Source organism: Mixophyes fleayi, chromosome 4 (genome assembly GCF_038048845.1).
Source record: "Mixophyes fleayi isolate aMixFle1 chromosome 4, aMixFle1.hap1, whole genome shotgun sequence".
Taxonomy (NCBI): Eukaryota; Metazoa; Chordata; class Amphibia; order Anura; family Limnodynastidae; genus Mixophyes; species Mixophyes fleayi.
The window spans coordinates 170057124-170077013 of NC_134405.1; the positions used below are offsets into that span (position 1 = coordinate 170057124).

Genomic DNA, 19890 nt, shown 5'->3' on the forward strand with positions numbered 1-19890 from the left:
ACATTTTTTGTGGGGACACCCATTTGAATTTTATAGTATTTTTATATAGTTTAGTATAGAATGCTGAACGCATTTTAAGATTCCATAATCCGATCAGTTGGTGTTTAGGGATCATAGAATATATTGGGTATTTTAAGAAGAAAGAAAGAAAATTGTGCACTGTAGGAAAAACATAACTTATTGCAGAATGAAGCTGAATATTGAAACTAATGATGACCTCCAGCTCCACATGAAGTACTGAAGGAGTTGGAGCACCAAGTAACTTTCCAGGTGCTTTAAGGGAGCTTCTGGTAAACCATATATTTATACCAATATGCTGTCAAAAGGAACCTATATGACCAAGAAACAGTGCATTTCCAGAAAAAATGAAGCATACTGCAAATGGTTCTGACCGTTGAGGTTTGCATCCTGTTCAGATATGCCGGGGGTTAGTTCTTTAATTTTTTTTCACTAATATTTGGGGGTTTTTTTGTTCCTGGGAAGAGAAATGCTGTTTCTAGTGACATGCTACTAATTAACAATTGAATTCCAATTTAATTATCTGTTTCATAATTTACTGATAGGGTCTTCTAGCAGCACAGAGAGAGGCTCAAATTAAAGTTCTAGAAGGGCGTCTGAAACAAATTGAAATCACAAGTGCAACTCAAAACCAGCTTTTATTCCATATGTTAAAGGAAAAAGCAGAACTGAATCCGGAACTTGATGCTCTTCTCGGCCATGCCTTACAAGGTTATTTCTTGAATTAATGCTTTTACTGCATGCTTGAATTTATGCATGTCTTAATTTAAAAATTGCAATTATATGTATATGCTTGTGTTTATAGAATATTATATATATATATATATATATATATATATATATATATATATATATATATATATATATATATACACACACACAAAAATATTGAATAAATGCTGTACATGATATTTTTTTTTTTAAATGTTCACACCTGAGACATATGAGAGCAACAAATCTAAAATCTATAAAGTGGCTAAAATTATATTTTTAGTTCGCAATACTTTTATATATTTTTTCCCAATCTAATCTAATCTGGAATGACTAATCAGTGAAAGGCTTTGAATCTTATTTATAGAAATGATGTACCGGGGTTCATTCAGTAAAGCGTATTTGAAATAGTTATTTTAAACAGACAATGTAAATCCCATCTGCTTGTATTCGTTAACCTCAGAGAGAGCTGCTCTGTTATTGTAAACTGAAATAACATAGATTACTGTGGCCAAATTATTGCGTAAAATTATTGAATATTGGCTTGACTTTATTAAGCCAATAATTATTATTCATTATAGATTAAATTGTTATATATTAAATCCAAACTATAACATAACTTTTAAAAGGAAAATGCTTCTTAGCTACAGTCTGTATAAGGTTCCTTTTAACATTTGTAGTGCCCAGTAGGGGAAGAAATTGCTATTGGAGTCTATAAATGTATGGCTGCTGGGGTAAATGTTTGATGTTTTGTTGAGATAAAAGAAAAGAAATCCTATAAATATCTGTAGGATTTGAGAAGTAAGGGGAAAATATTGACACTTGACATTAAATATAGTACAATCTCTAACCAGTGGTTTTGAATTATGTTGTTCCCATAATAACATGATCCAGTACAGCATATATTCCTTTTATATGTTAAGGATCACATGAAAGGCATATATTCATTAAAATATTACCTGCAATAATAAATTTATAGAATAATTTAGATAATTTCCTCACATCACTCAACCTCTCGTATGCAATTCTCTACTGGAGCCAGAGTGGCAATTTCTTTGTGACCTGAGATTCTTTTTGTTCATCTATAGTTACTAAACAAATTACTTGCCCAAGGCCACTCCCAAAATTGTTGAAGAAAAAGAAATTTTGATTCACCAACCTTCTGGAAATACAGTGTTGCATATGGCATACCTTGTCTCAGACTTCGCTCTATAATAGTGCCCTCTACCTATGCTTTCATGCCCTCTTCATGAGAGAATTCCTAATAATTGTTCTTTCTAAAGGGGCAGAGACCATCTGCTCAGCAAGTCTTACAGTCATATGTTTCTACAGTTCACGTCCTACCTTATATTTAATTAATGCTGGATGGGCAGAAATAAGTCATCTTGTTTATTTGTCAGGTGCCACAAAGCTCCACAGTTTTGGACTGTCGGAATTACAAATTATACAAATACAACAACATATGAAAGAGAATAAGCACAGATAAGGATAATTAAGGAGTTGCAGACGGGAGACAGAGGGTAGAGAGGGGTCCTGCTGGTGAGAGCTTTACAGTCAAGTGGGAGTGGGCAAGGCTGAGGAGTTAGTGGGACAGGAGTGGAGCTGGTAGAATGTGCTGAGGGAGTAGTATCAGATGGGGCTATGAAAAAAACTGGATTTTGAGAAATCGCTTGAAAGATTTAAAGATGGAGGAGAGTGTGATCAGGTGGGATAAGGAGTTTCATAAGTGGAGAGCAGAATGGGAGAAGTCTTTGAGGTGGGAGCAAGCAGTGGTTACCAGAGAGGAGGAGTGGGCATGTTGAGGGGGAGAAGAGAGAGAGAGAACTGAAGGGGTGGCTAAGTGGGTGTGGGGTGATGAATCTGGCGACGAGATTCTTTAATATGGTGAACATTATTCTTTGTTACAAATATATATTTATTAAATTGTCTTCTTTTGCCCTGAGAAAGCGATCAGCCCAGTGAAACGCATGCCGACGTTCTGCTGGCTGCATTGATAAAATATATCCAGAAATACTATGGTAGATTGAGTTGTCTTGTGCATTACAGCTCCACAGTTAGAATGGTTCGTATATTAGGCAGTTAGAAATACACTGCTAGGAATGAATGGAAATGACTGCATGACACTACATAGAGATTGAACAGTGAGACTTAAAAGTATACAATGTATAATGAACAAGCTCAAAAAAGAACAGAAGAACAATCTTGTATCTACCAAGTGAAGCGTAAGAAGCTGTAAGCTATGATTTAGGAGTAATATCATTCCACTCAATATATTTCAAAATATCAAGAGGGGATAATTTCTCAGTCCTTTATACAAGTTTATATATTAATAGTCAAATAATCGGACAATTATTTACCTCAAGTAATTAGATGAAATGTAGCCAGCAATTTTAACTTCACTCTTGATTTATTCACAAAATAAACTCGATCACTTCATTTTGCTGCTTAATTATTGAATAAGTTTTAATCAAATATTATAAAAATGTTTTAAAATGCAAATGACTTCAATATAATATATATTTGTAACAAGGAGTAAATAATTTGTCTTCTTTTTGCTATTAAACTCAATTTAGTGGTAGTACCCCATGTTGAACATTTGAAGACTTTTTCAGGAATTTAAATACTAGGTGAAATAATTCCTGTGTCAGTATATGTATAAATTAGTGCATCATAAAAATTCTCTCTCCACAGAGAGGAGATTTCATGACAGTGCCGATTTTGCCTTTTGAAGTAAATGACAAAGTTATGAGCAGTGAGGAAAGAAGTGGAGCGTGGTAGGGATGGGCAAATAATATAATTAATGATTATACGTGACTCACTCCCCGACCAACGTGGCATCATCATCATCATCATCATCATTTATTTAGCAAATTCCGTAGCGCTTTACAATTGGGATCAAACATTAATAAAACAATACTGGGTAATACATACAGACAGAGAGGTAAGAGAACCCTGCTCACAAGCTTACAATCTATGGCACCATCCTGGTATAGGCCTGCAGGGTATGGAACAACAACAATGGGTAAATTTATCAAGCTGCAAGTTTCACCAAGTGGAGATGTTGCCTTTAGCAACCAATCAGATTCCAGCTTTCATTTTGTAGAATGTACTAAATAAATGATAACTAGAATCTGATTGGTCGCTATAGGTTACATCTCCACTTTTTCAAACCCACAGCTTGATAAATTTACCTATTGTTTAGTGGGAAAATGTGTCAGTTTCCGAGCTTAGTCGCTTACCCTGCACAGCTGCTTTGAAACTAGTATATTGTCACAGGGTCCACTATATTAAGGTAGGGGTAATAAATCTATGGAACTGTTGCAAACAGAATTTCCAATTCCACAACAATCTATATCTTCAAAATTCCATCATCAAATTGAAGAATTTCTGATTCTTATATTTGGTACTAGTGATGCAATAGATTGCTCCATTTGTTGTACATAACTCTGAAGTCTCATAAAATCTTTGCATCTTATGTTAATCTCACATATGAATTCATAAGTACAGTTCAGTTGTAGAAGACAAAGTACACTAGTGGGAAGTTGTTGGCGCTTACTACTTTTGACATTCTGGGTTGCAGTTTCCCTGTGCTCACCTTTTTATGCTGATTATAATAAACTATTATGACATATTATAATATTAGGTATACTATTTTTCAAAATGTAGCACTTAATGAGCTATAGGTATATGGGGAGTGCGAAATCAGGGCGTATTCTGGAGCAGTTAGAACCTGTAGCTATAAAGATCAAAACTGAATAGCAAATACTAGACAAGTATGGCTAGTTTCTTCTACTAATATGACATAGTTTGTACTAGGGCATCTGGTAGGAATAATAAAAAAATAAGTGGAGAGTCCCTTTAAGAAACTATTTCCTGTATGAAACAAGATATCTTCATTATCAGGATAGTGTACATTTCTTTTAAAGCAAAAGGACATATTTGCGTTTTTGTCATGGGTGGGGTACGGTGTAACAGTGCGGAAAATAACCACAACGAGGACACCTACAATAAAAATCAGAATGCGTAAAAAAAACGATTTGAATTTAACCAGACTTACCTTCAAAATGAAGTTCTACATCTCCGATCACAACACGATGCTCCCCGCAAGTTATTCCGATACACACATGTCCGGCACCAAACTTTGATGTCATCGTGACCTGAATAAATCTTAGTTTAAAGCGGCAATGGCGGGACCCCTGAGGTAAAGTGTTTAAACACTTTACCTCAGGGGTCCCGCCATTGCTGGAATGGTCACGATTACCACCGTTTGTTGTTTACTTTTTCTTTATTTGAGCATGATACTATTTTAGAAGGGCGTTTGTTGCTTTGATTTATGCGGTAAGACCTCATCAGTGCACATCTTGTAGTGAGTGCTGTTGCCATTTCTGGTTTAGCTTTAAAATTTCTTAAATCAAAAATTAAATGTTGTGCTAGAGAAGCAATTTATTCACTTCCATTATGAATATATACCCTACATCCTTATTGCTCAACAAATTGATTTTCTCTCCCAACTATAAATCCCGCTAATTGATGTCTTTCTTTCATGTGATCTTTAAGTAAATATTTTTTCGAGAATGGAGTTTGTTCCACTCAGCAGATGGTCCTGTTTTGATTGTGGTGTTGGTTTTTGTTTCCTTGTTGCTTTAACTTATACAGACCTAGATAGCATTCCACTTGGTAAGTATGTCTTTAGCTTGTTATGTGTTGTACAAATGCATGACTTACTAATTATTCATAAGCACTAACCAGAAGACCACGCAGACCTTCTGAGAATGTGCCCATGTTGCATGACAACATCTCTGTAGCCACACATTTCCAACCTCCTCCCCTGTTATACATTAAACAAGATATTAACAGCTGAATGCTGATAATATTGCTTCATCTGTAAGCACACCATTAACATTTCAGTTTAAGGATGTTCTAGCACCATAACATTACATTCCCAGGTCTCCTTTTCTTTTATTAATCCTTTCAGCTTATTTAGAAGCAATAAGATATCTAAGTTAACAGTTTAACCCCCATGTATTTATAGTAATGTTTCCTTTGAACAACCCATTGAATACCCAGTAGTTTTAAGTGAATTTGTTTTTTGGATGAGAGGGGCTCACTTCATTTCATTTCTTTTAAGGTAAGCCTACTCATTGAAATAAAGGATTATAGCTATGCACTTTGCAAGTAGTACTTTTTAGCCAAATGTGCCATGCACATAAAAAGAGCTTCTAATTTCCATTCCAATTGGCTTTGATTAAATTTGCCAATAAAATATGAAATACAGATGTCTCATATGAGCAATGGCTTCTTATTAGTTACCCAGGTAGATTCATATTAATGAACATTTAGGTAATTTACTTTTTTGTTTGCAGGGATAATTTGGCAGTCACTTTTTATGGGACTGCTTAAGAATTGAGATCACATTTTCTCTTTGCATTTGTTGGGTGTCCACAGAATCTAGATGACATTTGAGTTTTAGAAGCTTTTTTTACTAGGCCAGAAAAATAGAATTTGTAATATAATCTGCTTTCAACAGTTTTAAATCTAAGGCCACAATTTTGTTAAATGGAGCAACCAACATAAAAGTGATGACCTTCACTTGTTGCAGTGCCACCATTGACCTAATTTTGCTTAACCTTTTGTAAGCCTTAAGTCTAACTTAATATATCGCTGTGTATGTTATTATTCAAGGGATCAACAATCTGATAAATAATTTAAATAATTAAAGCCATACATCCAAAATGTAAAATCTATTATTGGGTGAAGTCCACTGTTATCCTGTCTCTTGTTTACCTCCGGTGAACTGGATAGAATAGGCAGCTGTGTTTCTGATGCCCCTCAGGTTGTGCCTCCCATTTGTATCCGCTGGGAAGTATACAGGGGGCAACAATGGCAACATCACTGCCTGTTTGAACCAGACCAGCATTAGTAGTATACAGTAGACAACCTCTGGACTGTTTGAGGCTTAAGGAGTTCCCATCAGATTGTGTGAACTGAACATCACAGATAAATAAGAAGCAGGGGATTTAATATTCATCTAGTGAACTTCACCCACTACTAGATTTTAGATTTTGACCCAGCTTGGTTTAGAGCTGTTGTCTCTTTAAGTGAATAGATCTCCATCTATTTTTTTTTTTTTGGGCAGGGTTACAACATCTTACTACTTCACTGAATATGTTGCTCATATGTTTATATTTGTATTTTAGAAAATCCAGACAATAGCAGTGATGAAGAAGGATCTTTGCAAAGCCCTGGAACAGAAGGCAGGTATGTTGTTTGAGCGATGTCTTCTTTGAAAAGTTACAGTTGCATCTGCATGGCATCTAGCTGAATCCTTTTTGAAAATCTATTTTGAAAAGTGAACGTTGCATTCTAAATAAAACATGCCCTCTGTGTAACGTTCCTTGTACCAGACCGCTCTGAATGCTGCTTCTTTTCCCAGCAGTGAAGCTGCAGCTGAAATGGGCACATTGCATGTTTTCTGCAGATCTTCAGTAGATCTCTATGGTCCACCAATGCCAACAGACCTCAGATTTCTGTTTGTTCTCAACAAAATAAAAATCTACCACATTGCCAGAAAATTATCACTGGAGGATTTGCTCAGCCTGTCAAGCTGTGTGGGAGATTTAGCTTAATCCAAGGGTGAAAACTTGTAGATTTATTTTCCCTTTTATGAAAAAATTTTGTATAAAGTCTTTAAAAGCACCGATGAAGGAAGATTTGTATAATGTTTTTACAAGAAGTATAGTAAGCTTTTCTTGTTATTAGCAAAAACATCTTTCTTTTTGCCCCAAACCACTGAACTAGAGAACTTTCATTCCTAAATGAAAGTTTACCCTCACAGCAATAGGTTTTAGGTGCTGTGACAGTGAACCTAATGTAGACTTTACATTAGCTTGGGTCCTCAAGAGAAATAAGGCAGTTCATCTGTCAATGATGCAATGAATAGGAAGATTAAGGGGCCGGTAAAGAAGTATTTTCCAGCTATACAGAGAAAGCTTTAAACCTTAGTGGCAGCAGCTTCATTCACTAAATCTATGCAGCTGGGGTTCCTTCAGATGGCATCCTGCTTTTCTATCAAAGTTCCAACCAAGAAAATGTTTTAAGAACTTTAATCCTCCATAATCACCCTCTTTCATTATTATAGCATTAGTAGCTATGGTTGTTTTCTACAGCGTGGAGACAAGCGATATTAATACATTTATGGATAGATAAAGAGAGAGCCAGTGCTTCCAAAAATAATTCCTATAGTTTTGTCCTTTTGAGGGCTATCTCTTCTTCAGTTCAGAGCTTGATGACGTTATAGATAAGTGTGGATCAGAGGTAAGTTGAGCTACAAAGAAAATGTTCTCACCTTGTTTTGTTTGCTCAATTGGACGCACACATTGATCTCTGTAGTTCATTCAGTTATTTAAGAAGAGAGAGGATAACACATCTTGATTCAACTATTATGAAACTTTTCCCTGATGCCAGGCCAGTCAGTCAGTCCTAATCCAGAATCGGAAATAACCACGGATGGGTGATTAAAATAATCAAGCACCAGTACCAAACGTAGATATACAGGAGGCATTTTAATATCTGCATAAGACACTTTCCAATTTTTTTATATTTTTTTTAAAATATGCATCTAGTTCAGATAGAGGTGTAACATTTCCAGTTTGCTGCTTTTCCTTTCAGCTATTTTACAGCCCTAGGGGTATTGGCAAAGATCATGGTGATTGTAGAGGTATACCTCAGACTAACAGTTGGAGTCATCCATTGATAGTATAGCTTATACTGACAATATGAATCATGCATTGGTCTTGTAATAAAGTGTTGGTAATCTCAATCTCTGATCACCCAGGAGGTGTAATTCTTGGACCTTGTTTGAAAATGTTTTCCTGACACACAGCAAAAGAATGTTGGATTAGAGGCGTATCGTTTTTATTTCCATTCAGCGGGCATCTCTACACCAGATAACATCTGTTCTAGGCTCTTCACTGTCTGTATGGCAGCAGTGTCTTGGTCGGACGACCCATACGAGTAGACTGCAAATATTCAATCCCCTGTCTGAGGTTGAAACCAGAAATCATTAAACAGCGACAAAAAGATAAATTACTCTATAGTGGTGGCTAATAAATTAATATCTAGAAAATGGCAATATTTGTATTACTTCCATCTATCTTTTGTGAGGTTCAAACATGAGAAATGGTATCTCGGATGTCCTAAATTTAAAGAAAACTAAAGGCAATATGGAAGGCCTGGTCAACCTGTGGCACTCCAGGTGTTGTGAAACTACAAGCCCCACCTTGCTTTGCCAGTAGATACATAGCCGGTAGTTGGCACAACACCCGGAGAGCCAGCAGTTGGCCATGCCTGAATTATGGTATGCATACAGGCACATTTTGACAGTTACATCTGTTTCTACAAAAAAGTCACCAAAGACACAAGTCTGAAGGCGCACACTACCAGGGCAAAAAGAGAGCTAATTGCCTCTTGTCAGCAGGTGCTTCAATAGGCTAGATATGCAGAGTAATAGTCATATTTCACAGCTTAGAGCAGGGTTTCCCAAACCCAGTCCTCAGGGCTCCCCAACAGTGCAGGTTTTCTGAATCACATGTGACATAATTAGGACCACCTGTGGATCTGTTACAATGTGTCAAGTCAGTAATGAATACACCTGTGCTCCAGCAAGGAGATATGGAAAACCTGCACTGTTGGGGAGCCCTGAGGACTGGGTTTGGGAAACCCTGGCTTAGTGGCACTCTTGGTTTTTCTGATGTATTTCAGATAGTTAGCTTATGGTTGTAGAGTTCTTCAGTTAATTGTTTATGCTCTAATTACTTATATAACTTTCACTCTTACCTTTTTGCCCAAGGCTATGTATAAAGTGAATTTGTACTTGAGTTTCCTTAAGTCTATGGGCAGGACTTTCAGTTTCCCAACAGTTTCTGCTAGGTCTTTATTTAATGTACTACTATTCTAAAACACTGATGTGGAAGGGACAGAGCCTGCTTAAGTTATATTGGAGAACTGTTGTTGGCTGATCCTAATGGGAGAATAGCAATCCCCTGAGCCAACATGTGTGCTACCTATGGATGCAGGGAAATTATACTTGTAGTACATATAAATTTGTTTTTTCCTTTCATTAAGACAGCTTGCACTGATGTTATAAATACAATTGTGCTAAGAAACAAGTTTCTTAGCACTGGATAACAGATGTCTGTGTGTTTTAGAACTTATTTGATTTACCAAGTACTAACTTATCACGTTTACTTTCCCATTTTGTTGAATAGAATGTAATATATAGTTATTGTCCATATTTATTGTGACAGGATGGACCGCCTATGCCACCCTGTCTGTTGTTGCTGGGAACCGGCTGGGCTTACTTTGCCACCGTCCCCTTTCGTTATTACGAATACGCCCCTCCTGCCGCAGTAGGTAGAGCCTGCTGCCAGCACTGGGCTCCTTTATGACACTCAGAACCATGTCCCTTCTGGGTAACTGTCACTGCTAGTGTACTCCCGTGCTGGTACACTTGGGCTGGTACCCCTGACTGCTTACTATGTAAAAAACAAGAAAGTTAAACAAGAAACAAATTTCTTCCCCTGGTCACAGAAATAACGATTTCCTATACTAAAATATACACAATATCAAAAATAAGTGCATTGGCAATTATATAAATAAGCGTCCTGCTGCGCTACTTCCTTTAAATAAATTTATACCATAAGTTATTGATACGTGATCCAGTCACATTTGTTTTCTAGTCGTCTTATATATTATTTACATTGCATGTAAGTTATTCATAAAAAATGTGAATTGGCATACAAATAATTTATGGATTTGAATTTGTGCAGCAATGCATAAATGCTTATATATGGAATCATTTTTTATTTAATACTTATCAGGAAATAATTTAATGTATCGCATGTGATAAAAAAAAACCTGAAGCCAACACTGCCGTACCGCCTCTTTATGAAAGCAGAACCTCTGCCAGTTTGGTCTAGAGCATTCCGGTTTGTGTCAACACCATGGCGAGGAGAAAAGATATCTTCAGTGATCTCAGAGAAGCAACTTTTCCTGCTCATCAGTTTGGAAATGGTTAGGAGGATATCGCAAAACAATTTCAAGTCCATCATTTTACACTGATGCAAATTATTTACAAATGAAGAACATCAGAGACCATTGCCAATCTTCCCAGACGTGTGTGTCCCAGCAATTTTATTCAAAAGATCAGACCATATGACGTGCTCAGGAATCAATATAAACCCAATTCTCCCTGCAGGGATCTACAGGCCACTGTCGACAAATTAAATATTAAAGTACATGAGTCTACCATCAGAAAAATACTAAACAAGGATGGCTTTCATGGAAGCATAGCCAAGAATAGCACCATTTTCTCCATAGAAAACAGAACTCATGGAAGTATGGCTTAGGTTTGAAAAGTTGCATCTGCACAAAGCACAAGACTTTTGAAGCGATGTCTTCTGAACAGATGAAATCAGAGTGGATTTGTTTTACTGCAAAATGCCAGGTTTTGTGAAAAAAAGCAAAGAAACCACAGTACCTATTATCAAATGTCAAGCACTGTGGTGGAAGAGTGTTTATTTGGGATTGTTTTGGCACCTTCATTGGATTCTTATACTAGAGAAGGATAGATGTAGGGCCATCTGTCAGACACCTGAAGCTTGGCTGAAGTGTAATTTTTCAACAGGATAATGATCTTAAGCACACCAGCAAATTTACCACTGAGTAGCTAAAAGAGAAAAGAACAATCATTATGGAATGGACATGTCAAGGTTCAGATGTCAACCACATTGACTGCTGAGGCACGAATTTAAGATGAATGCCCTCAAACATCTGTAAACTGAAGCAGTGTGGTCAGGAAGAGATGTCCAAAATTCTTTAAATATAATGATACACACTCACAGAAAATTGTTACTTCAAGTTATTGCTGCAAAAGGAATTACTGTAATGATGGGGCGCAGTTACTTTACCATACATTGCTTTTTCATGATGGCTCTTTTTTTTTTTTTTGTTGCTGAATAAATGCCGACCAGATAAAATCTTATTGGTTATTTTTCACATGAAATTATTTATTGTAGTACTTGGTGAGAACTAGATGACTGTTAATTATGATGTAATATTGCTCTGATTATATAGAATATACAATATTTCTCTGCATATAAATACTCAACTGTATATGTAGTAATAGATGCCTTTTAATATTTTATTTAGCTCTTTGTCTTCTGACTTAATGAAACTGTGTGGAGAGGGGAAGCCTAAGAGCAAGGTAAGGGAGACAGATCTCTATCTATCCCTAATTGCAGCATCTTGTAAAACATTTCTAGCACTCTTTTATTATAGATATGTACACACCCATAGGGTATACTTTATAATCACACCTAATAATATGTTTTTTTATTTATTCCCAGAAATACACTTCACTATAACCTTGTTTTCCTTGAAGGTTAGATCTACTAGATGTTTGCAGTGTTTTCCCCAGCACCTATTTCCCGGGTGCTCCACCCGACTGTTTTTACTTACCACCCAGGTGTTGGAGCCCAACAGAGTACTATTATCATAGAATAAACCATTGTTTTTCCTATAAGAACAGGCACTATGGGAGCACTACAGCCAGCAGTGTGTGTTAGATCACGGACCACCAGTCTGACCAGTCCTGGCAGGTGTGCGCAGCATTTTTCAAAATTATGGAAAAGCATTACACTGCCCCCACTCAGCTACTTCTTAATGCCACCCAGCTGGCAACGTTTTCTGGGGAGAACACTGTATTTGTTATGATTTCTGGCTAAATAGAACTAGGAAGAGGGTTGCAAAATTCTTTTATTCAGTATTACTTACGATTGTGCTGATATATTAAGCACAGAACTAAAATAATAAAATATACTTGTATTTGTTTAGTGTTTATGATCTTTTGGACAGAGACAGATTATCTCTTAGGCACCCTAGGCTCCTGTCTCTGGCCCAGTAGCCAAGAAGTATTATGGAATCTATTTGGTTAATGCTGAAACTATTACCATTTCTGGTTATTATTATTTTATTTACTATCTTGTATTTATAAGGCCCGAAAAAGGGGTGGCAGAGCCGTATGTAATGATTTGAACAAATTACATAGTTGCACAATAAACACAGTTATGATTTACAATGTACATAGTAGGGGCAATACAACTACAGACTGTACAGTGAGCATAAAGTAATGGGATGTATAGTACAGAGGGGGGATGGGGACAAAACAGGGAGCATATCAGCATGAAAAAAGGCTGAACCCAGGAACCCTGGGTGTGAGCAACAGAGCTAGAGACACTGAGGCTTAAAGTCAAGGCAAAGGGTGCTTGACAAGGGTACAGAGGTAAATAGGATAGTGTAGGCAGGAAGACACGCGGTAAGAGAGCGATGCTCGTGAGCGCTCACTGTCTGGAGGGGAGGGCAGACACAAAAAGGGGAAGTAGTTGTGCAGATTGCTGAGGTGTTCTGCCATATTCGGTCTCTGTAAATGAATCCCTTGCTAATGTCTTTATAATTTTCCTTCTAATGTTTATTATATTACTTTCTATAATTCTAGGAGGATGTACATTTTGCACCATTTATGAAACAACGAAAAATGTATATCTTGGATATTTTATCATTATTAGGATGCAATTACAATACAAAATTAGGAAAATGAATAACCGCCTTTTACATTATTGGGTATAACATCTTGTTTTCTTGCAAATCAGGCACGAAGGAGAACTACAACCCAGTTGGAGTTGCTTTATGCAGATAGCAGCGAGAATGCTTCTGATCTTGCAGTTGGAGATGTGGGGTTGTCTACTCACCTTCCCCCTGTTCCTGAAGTGCAGGCGGCTCCTATAAACATGGAGACAAGTGGCAGTAATGTTAGGGAGAAAGATCCCCAGCCCCCACATTCTGGCTTACCTTCTAAAATAGGCAGCATGTAAGTCTGTCCGTGACGCATTAACAAACACTGCATTTCCTCGTGACTGTTCTATCTGTTTGGTAACAATATGCATGAATTTCTAAAGCTGCATCCCTCTATGTGCTGAACTGATAGGGAGAATGCATGAAACATAAGCACACTTCCATTGCCTGCATATCTGTAATTATTTATTTTAGCTAGGACCTGTAAATAACCAGTATTGTGTCATACCTCAATGGCGCCTTTTAAATATTTATGTAAAACATTTAGTCATACACCTATTACAGTCTACTCTCTTGGTGTATGTTAATGTTTACAGGTCTTTCTCATTAACTTCATGGTAGATATCCTGCACAATTCTCTATATTTTGTAAATTGCTGTCACTAGGATACTGCTACTAAGCAAGAGTCTGCACTTTTTATATTAAAGCAGGTAGGAGCCATTAATTGAGTTATTTTCCCATGGGTATGATGTTTATATTACATTCTTGTTTTGCCTGTTCTTGCACATGAATATTTAATGATATTATATTTAACAGACAATAATGATCTTTCTTTTACACTGCTGAGTTTCACAGAAGTTATTATGAAGGCATACAACTTGATACATGCTAAGCCAAGCAACTTATTAAATAGTGTGTGAGCTGAATGCTTTGTGCTGCATTGCAATAATGATTGGACCATAGTGTGACACCTGCAGCTGATTTTTTTCATCAGCACCTATAAATTAATTCTTTATAACATGGAATTCTCACATCTAATGCATGTTCCAGCGACTAAATGTTTGTTGCATGTGCAATATTTAAAAAGCTCAAGTAAGCTATAATCACTGGAAGCATAACTAGTCAGAATCTTCTGTTTGTTTAGAATAAAAACCCAACAAGTTTTAGGACAGCTTTTTAGTTGCAAATGTCACTGGAGAATGAATAGTTTTAGACCTCAGCTTGAATCAGCATCTTGTTAGATTGTTGGAGCTTGTTGGAACATGGTGCTACGCATACTATAGTAAGGTAATTTTATTTATTTTAATTGTTTTTATTTTTTTTTAGTCTTTAAGACTTGATTAAACACTGCATTTCTATTTGAAATACTCGACTTTGCATAATATTTAATTTATGTTTCTACAGAATAATATTAATTTTTATATTCTGTAGCTTCATATCCATAATTATAGACTAATAACCATTTTTATAATCTGTAAAAATGGCTGCTTACCTTTTATTTTAGACACAACTGTATGAGGCAATTTAATAGAAAGTGACCACACTTTGAAATCTTGATGCTTTCTTATGTAATGTGCTGTTGTCTATGGTACTTGTTAGAGAGTAAGAAGTTGTAATTCTCTTTAATATGTTGACACCCAAGTTAGATGTTAATTATTGATCAGCCTTGATCTGTCTTAACCTAGGTACACACTACAGAAATTTTGACCAACTTTTTATGCCGATCGATTTTACATGCGATCGATGTTCCGATCGCTCGGTCCATGGACTGCATACACACGGCCCATTTATTAACATGGTGTTGTCCTGTTAATTATCATATGTTAAGAATCGTCCCGGGGCAGCGATAACTTCACTTACCTTTTGAAACTCCTGTTGTCAATGTCTTCACTCCATTTGCTTTGCACATGAGTGACCTACATGCACAGACTTTTTGCGATAGTAATCGGAAGGGAGAGTGTGTAGGCTGCGGTGAAGGATCTAAAGATTCCTTTACCATAATGATTTCCCCATAGCATTCAATGGCGTTAGCCATTGCGGGCAAGTAATTTGCCTAATGCAGGAGATATCGGAGATATCTCCTTTGTTAGACTTTTCTTTATTGATAATTTTACTTAAAAGGACCTAAACCATGTAGAAAAAGCAGTTTCCGCATGGTTTAGGACTTCATAAATAGGCCCCTAAAACAGCTCAAATTGCTAATTGTCAATGAGCATTGGAGTCTAAGGTGATGTCAACTTGGAACTCTGAGGCAAACAATATCATCAGCAATGGGCAACAGTGGGCAAAAGCACACACTCCAGAATAGTCATATCTATGCTTTTATTCAAAGTGCAACGCAATACAGGGAAGCAACTGCTGATAAATTGATTGAAAATTTCATACTGGACTTGAGTACCCAATTTCTTTAAAAATGGTCTAATGAGGACTATATGGAACAGGATATCCTAATCAGGTTGAAGTGGATAACCCTGGAAAAGAAGGTTTGCAAGCTCAGTGGTGCAGAGAGTAAAGGCAATGGTCTACTAAGCAGTGGAGGAAAGGAATATAGTCAGATTAATCTTTTTACCATTTTCTCGACAAATGGACGAGTACACGTGTTGTGCCAACCTTAAAAAAGCAAAAACACTCTACTGCACTGATAGCTTGTTGGCAACAGTTCTTGTATTGAGTGACCATCCTCACCCCTGGTGTAGTATTTATTTCCAGATGGTTTGATGAGCATACCACTAATGTGATCCATATGTCTTGGCCTTCTCCATCCCTAGACTTGAACACAATCATACATTTATGGGATATTCTGGAATGATGCCTGATGCACTGTCATCCAGGCATTTGTCTCTTGGAACAATCTGCTGCACAATTCAGACAATTTAGATTCCAGACAGTGGTAGACTCAATGTCATACTGCATACAACCATACAGGCTGCATTAAGTTGTTCTGTTACTTTATATTGCCATGTCAATTTTTTTGCCCACTACATGTATGCATATATGGTTTTTATGATTTGTCCTGCCCCGTCCCCTGTCCCCCCTTTATTTTTTTTATTTTTTAGTTTGCACAGTTTTTTGTTGGTTTTTTTTTAAAGTCTTTATTTTCAGCAACAACATGTATTCCAATTTGTGCCTTGAGGGAACAATGACACAATGTAAATAAAACAAACCAACAACCAAATAACATACCGTGATCATTACATTGACATTTAGTATTGTCAAAGGCAGAGTCCACTGCAGTGGACTCGGAAAGATTTGTCTGTAATGCTTAATTTCCACACAATAGAGATACATGTTGTTGCAGTTTTTCTATTTGAAGGAATAGGAAAAAATGAAGGAAGGGGGAAGGGGAAGGAAAACTTGAAATGGAAAAAAGTAAAAGGAGGTGTACAGTGTGGGTGGCCCCAGGAGAAGATGCGTCCTGCACATCAACCTCCCGAGAGCACTAAGAAGCCTAAACAGATAGATGGGTCCCCCTCCCCATAGAAAAAGGGGGGTGAGAAAGGCCCCTTAGGTGGGGTCTTTTAGATGCATAAATAACAGGGCCAAAAGAGATAAAAAAGAAAATGTAAAACTCACAAGCTGTAGACCAGTGGAGCGTCTTACTTGGTAGCAAGCATTGAGGAGTGGTAGGAGTACCATTGATCCCATACTTTGTGAAAATGTGGGATTTTTTCATGGAGAAGACTGGTGATATATTCCATTGAGTACGTACCAGACCCGAGAGGCTATGTTTTGGAGGGAGGCTCTGAGGGCGGGGGACTTCCAGTCTTTAGCTATTTTCATATGCGTCATGCCACGTGTTGTACCAGCTTATCACTATGTTTAGTAAGGGATTTGACTGGAGAGCACAATAGCATAACCAATGGGTCTGGGGACACCTCAACATCCAAAATTCTGGTGATAAGAGCAAAATCCTGGGATCATAAGTCGGAAACACTGGGACAAATTTTGTGCAGTCTCGTAGGCACCATTTACCACCTTGTGTATACTTTAGAGGTATGCTCTCTAATTGACTTGTTTGCTCACATTTTATTATTATTTTTTCTTTACATTGCTTACAGTCTGATCTTATGAAATGCCTTATCTGTACCATACCTTTCAGATTCTTACTTTTAAATTGAGTTTGTAATAATTATTCATGAAATCCCAAGACTGATGCAATCATTTCTGTAAAATACAGTCTTTTGTTGTGGTGTTTTGTTGTTGACTAGTGCTATATTCTTTAGATCCAAACAAAACCCATTGGCTGAGAGGCGTGTGCCTGAACCATCTCCGTCATCAAGAAGGAAAACTTATGACAGGAGTGGAGAGAAGTCAAGTAAAACGAAAGACCAAAAGTTGTACGTATGCATTAAGATGTTCCACCTTAATATCACTATGTTCTATTTCTCACACCTTTAACTTTCTATGCAGGATTCTATGCTTCTGTTGTTGGCTGATGTTGCGGACAAGCCAGCATTTACTTACTGGTGCTTGACATTTCAAAAATGATATTGATTGAGCCAACCTATGATGCAAATTTGTATACAGCAAGTGTCAAACTTGCTATGCCGGCTTTGCAATTTGAACTGTTTTTCTTGTATAGGCCTTTGCTTCTTTTGTCCACAGACAACATTTTGTAGGAACTGCCATGTTTTATTGACAGGACTTTTCAAATGCATATAGCAATTTGGAGAGCAGACTTGTATCGCATGAGTCATTTAACCTTACTGACTTCTTTTCTAACCTGTTGAAGTGAGCATTCCATGTTCTTTTTATCTTGTAGCTCAGATTCTGGAACTTCAGAGGCTAGTCTGTCACCTCCTTCTTCCCCAACAAGCCGGTCCCGTAATGAAAAGAATGTATTTAGCCGTCTCGCAGTTTCTCAGGGAAACGCAACATGTCAGCAGGATAAGTAAGTGATAGGTTAAAGAGTCACCCCCTTTATGGGCTGGCACAATTAAGGAGTATTTAGAGTAGAATAATATGAAATGAAAATAATGGCATATAGCACAGTTACAGAAATATTTTCTTTTTTTAGAATTTTTTTATTAAAAAGAACAAAAAAACAACAACCCTAAAACAAAAAAGTTTTTTTCTTATTTTATCATTTTATGACAATCATTCCTAAGTAACTGACTAGCAAGCTTGAGATTGCAAACTATTCGATAATAGTAGATCATATGCAAATATTTTGTAAGTCTTATACACCCAGTTGAGCATTATCACTTTGTTTAAGCCATAAAATGCCAGCAAACTCGTGCATCAAAATTGCTTTCTAGATTTTGGTTTGAGTAACATATGAGCAGTTCTTTCCTTTTAGGATTCCTTATAAATTATATTTTGTAAATAAGTAATTTTTCAGTATTGTGTTTATTTCACGTTGAGAATATACACTTTATATTCATCGGTGGCACTATATTACTATTGTGTCATCGTAGGTGTCATCATGTAATTAATATGTTATTATGTAGTATGGCTTTATTGTGTTACATATTCTAATGGTTTTTGCCTTTTGTTTACATTCTAATGTTGGCAAGTACTTAGAGGGATATTATGCATTTCTTACCCTTTTATTTTCTTGTGACCTTTTTATGACCTAGTGATTGGTTTTCAATAGGAAAATAATTCTGTTTTATTGAAGCTACTATGCCAGCCCAGTCCATTTGTCACATGACTCATTTGAAAGTGTTTCTATGATGTAATAGCTGTCAATAAGGGCAAGCATGTCTAGATATGAAGACCACATCATACAAGCAAATTATTTTTTAATTTTAAGGATATATTAAGAATAAGCACAACATTGTAATTATGCCAATGTAGGGCTATGTCCTAGAGAGCAGTTTACTGGTGTTCAGCTGCATCCTGGGTTAAAGCCCCATAATCTTTGTAACAAAGCCAGTGACTGACCTTATTACAAGTTAACAATAGTTTTGACACTAAAACTTCTAACATGTTTAGTAATGATGATATGTAAAGATTCATAACCCAGTTGGTAACACTCTCTGGAATAGCCATACCACTTTGGGTTCATGGCAGGCCTCCTGCCTGAGTTTGAGCATACCTGTCCCGCTCCCCAATGCCACAGCAGTTATTCTAATCCTTACTCTATTCAGTTTGTGGACTCGGATGGTAAGGCGTGGCAAGTACTCTCCTGCCACGATTACATGTTCTACAGTGCCTGCGTTCATGCATCAGGGTGTCTGGTGCATTTATGAATTTTGGAAGAAGTAAAGTTATACATTCAATGGTGCTATGGCATATTTGACTCGCAGGACCTAGAAAACAGAAGAACACTGAGATCTATTTCCCTTTTTCTCATCGATCCAAATCTAAAATCCATCATTTCTTCAATTGTCATGTGCTCATGGCGCTATGTATTTCTCCTAGACCACTTCAGTCACCTAAATTTTGGCAGTTATCCCTCATCTGTACTTGAGTAATGTGTGTGTGTATGTATATATGTGTGTGTGTGTGTGTGTGTGTGTATATATATATATATATATATATATATATATATATATATATATATATATATATATATATATATATATA

The 19890-nt window shown here is 36.7% G+C and overlaps 1 protein-coding gene across 6 annotated transcripts in view; it reads left to right on the forward strand.

The window, feature by feature from the left end:
• Nucleotides 1-19890, forward strand: part of KIF21A (kinesin family member 21A) — a 122456-nt gene that overhangs the window by 86912 nt on the left and 15654 nt on the right. For 2 of the 6 annotated variants that reach the window (XM_075208835.1, XM_075208838.1), the window contains exons 22-28: nt 564-729; nt 5386-5406; nt 6927-6987; nt 11938-11992; nt 13437-13654; nt 17583-17696; nt 18122-18250. In XM_075208835.1, coding sequence (XP_075064936.1) covers nt 564-729; nt 5386-5406; nt 6927-6987; nt 11938-11992; nt 13437-13654; nt 17583-17696; nt 18122-18250 — 764 coding nt within the window. The remainder of the gene's footprint in view (nt 1-563; nt 730-5385; nt 5407-6926; nt 6988-11937; nt 11993-13436; nt 13655-17582; nt 17697-18121; nt 18251-19890) is intronic. The other 4 variants (XM_075208840.1, XM_075208841.1, XM_075208837.1 and 1 more) reach the window with 2 other exon arrangements.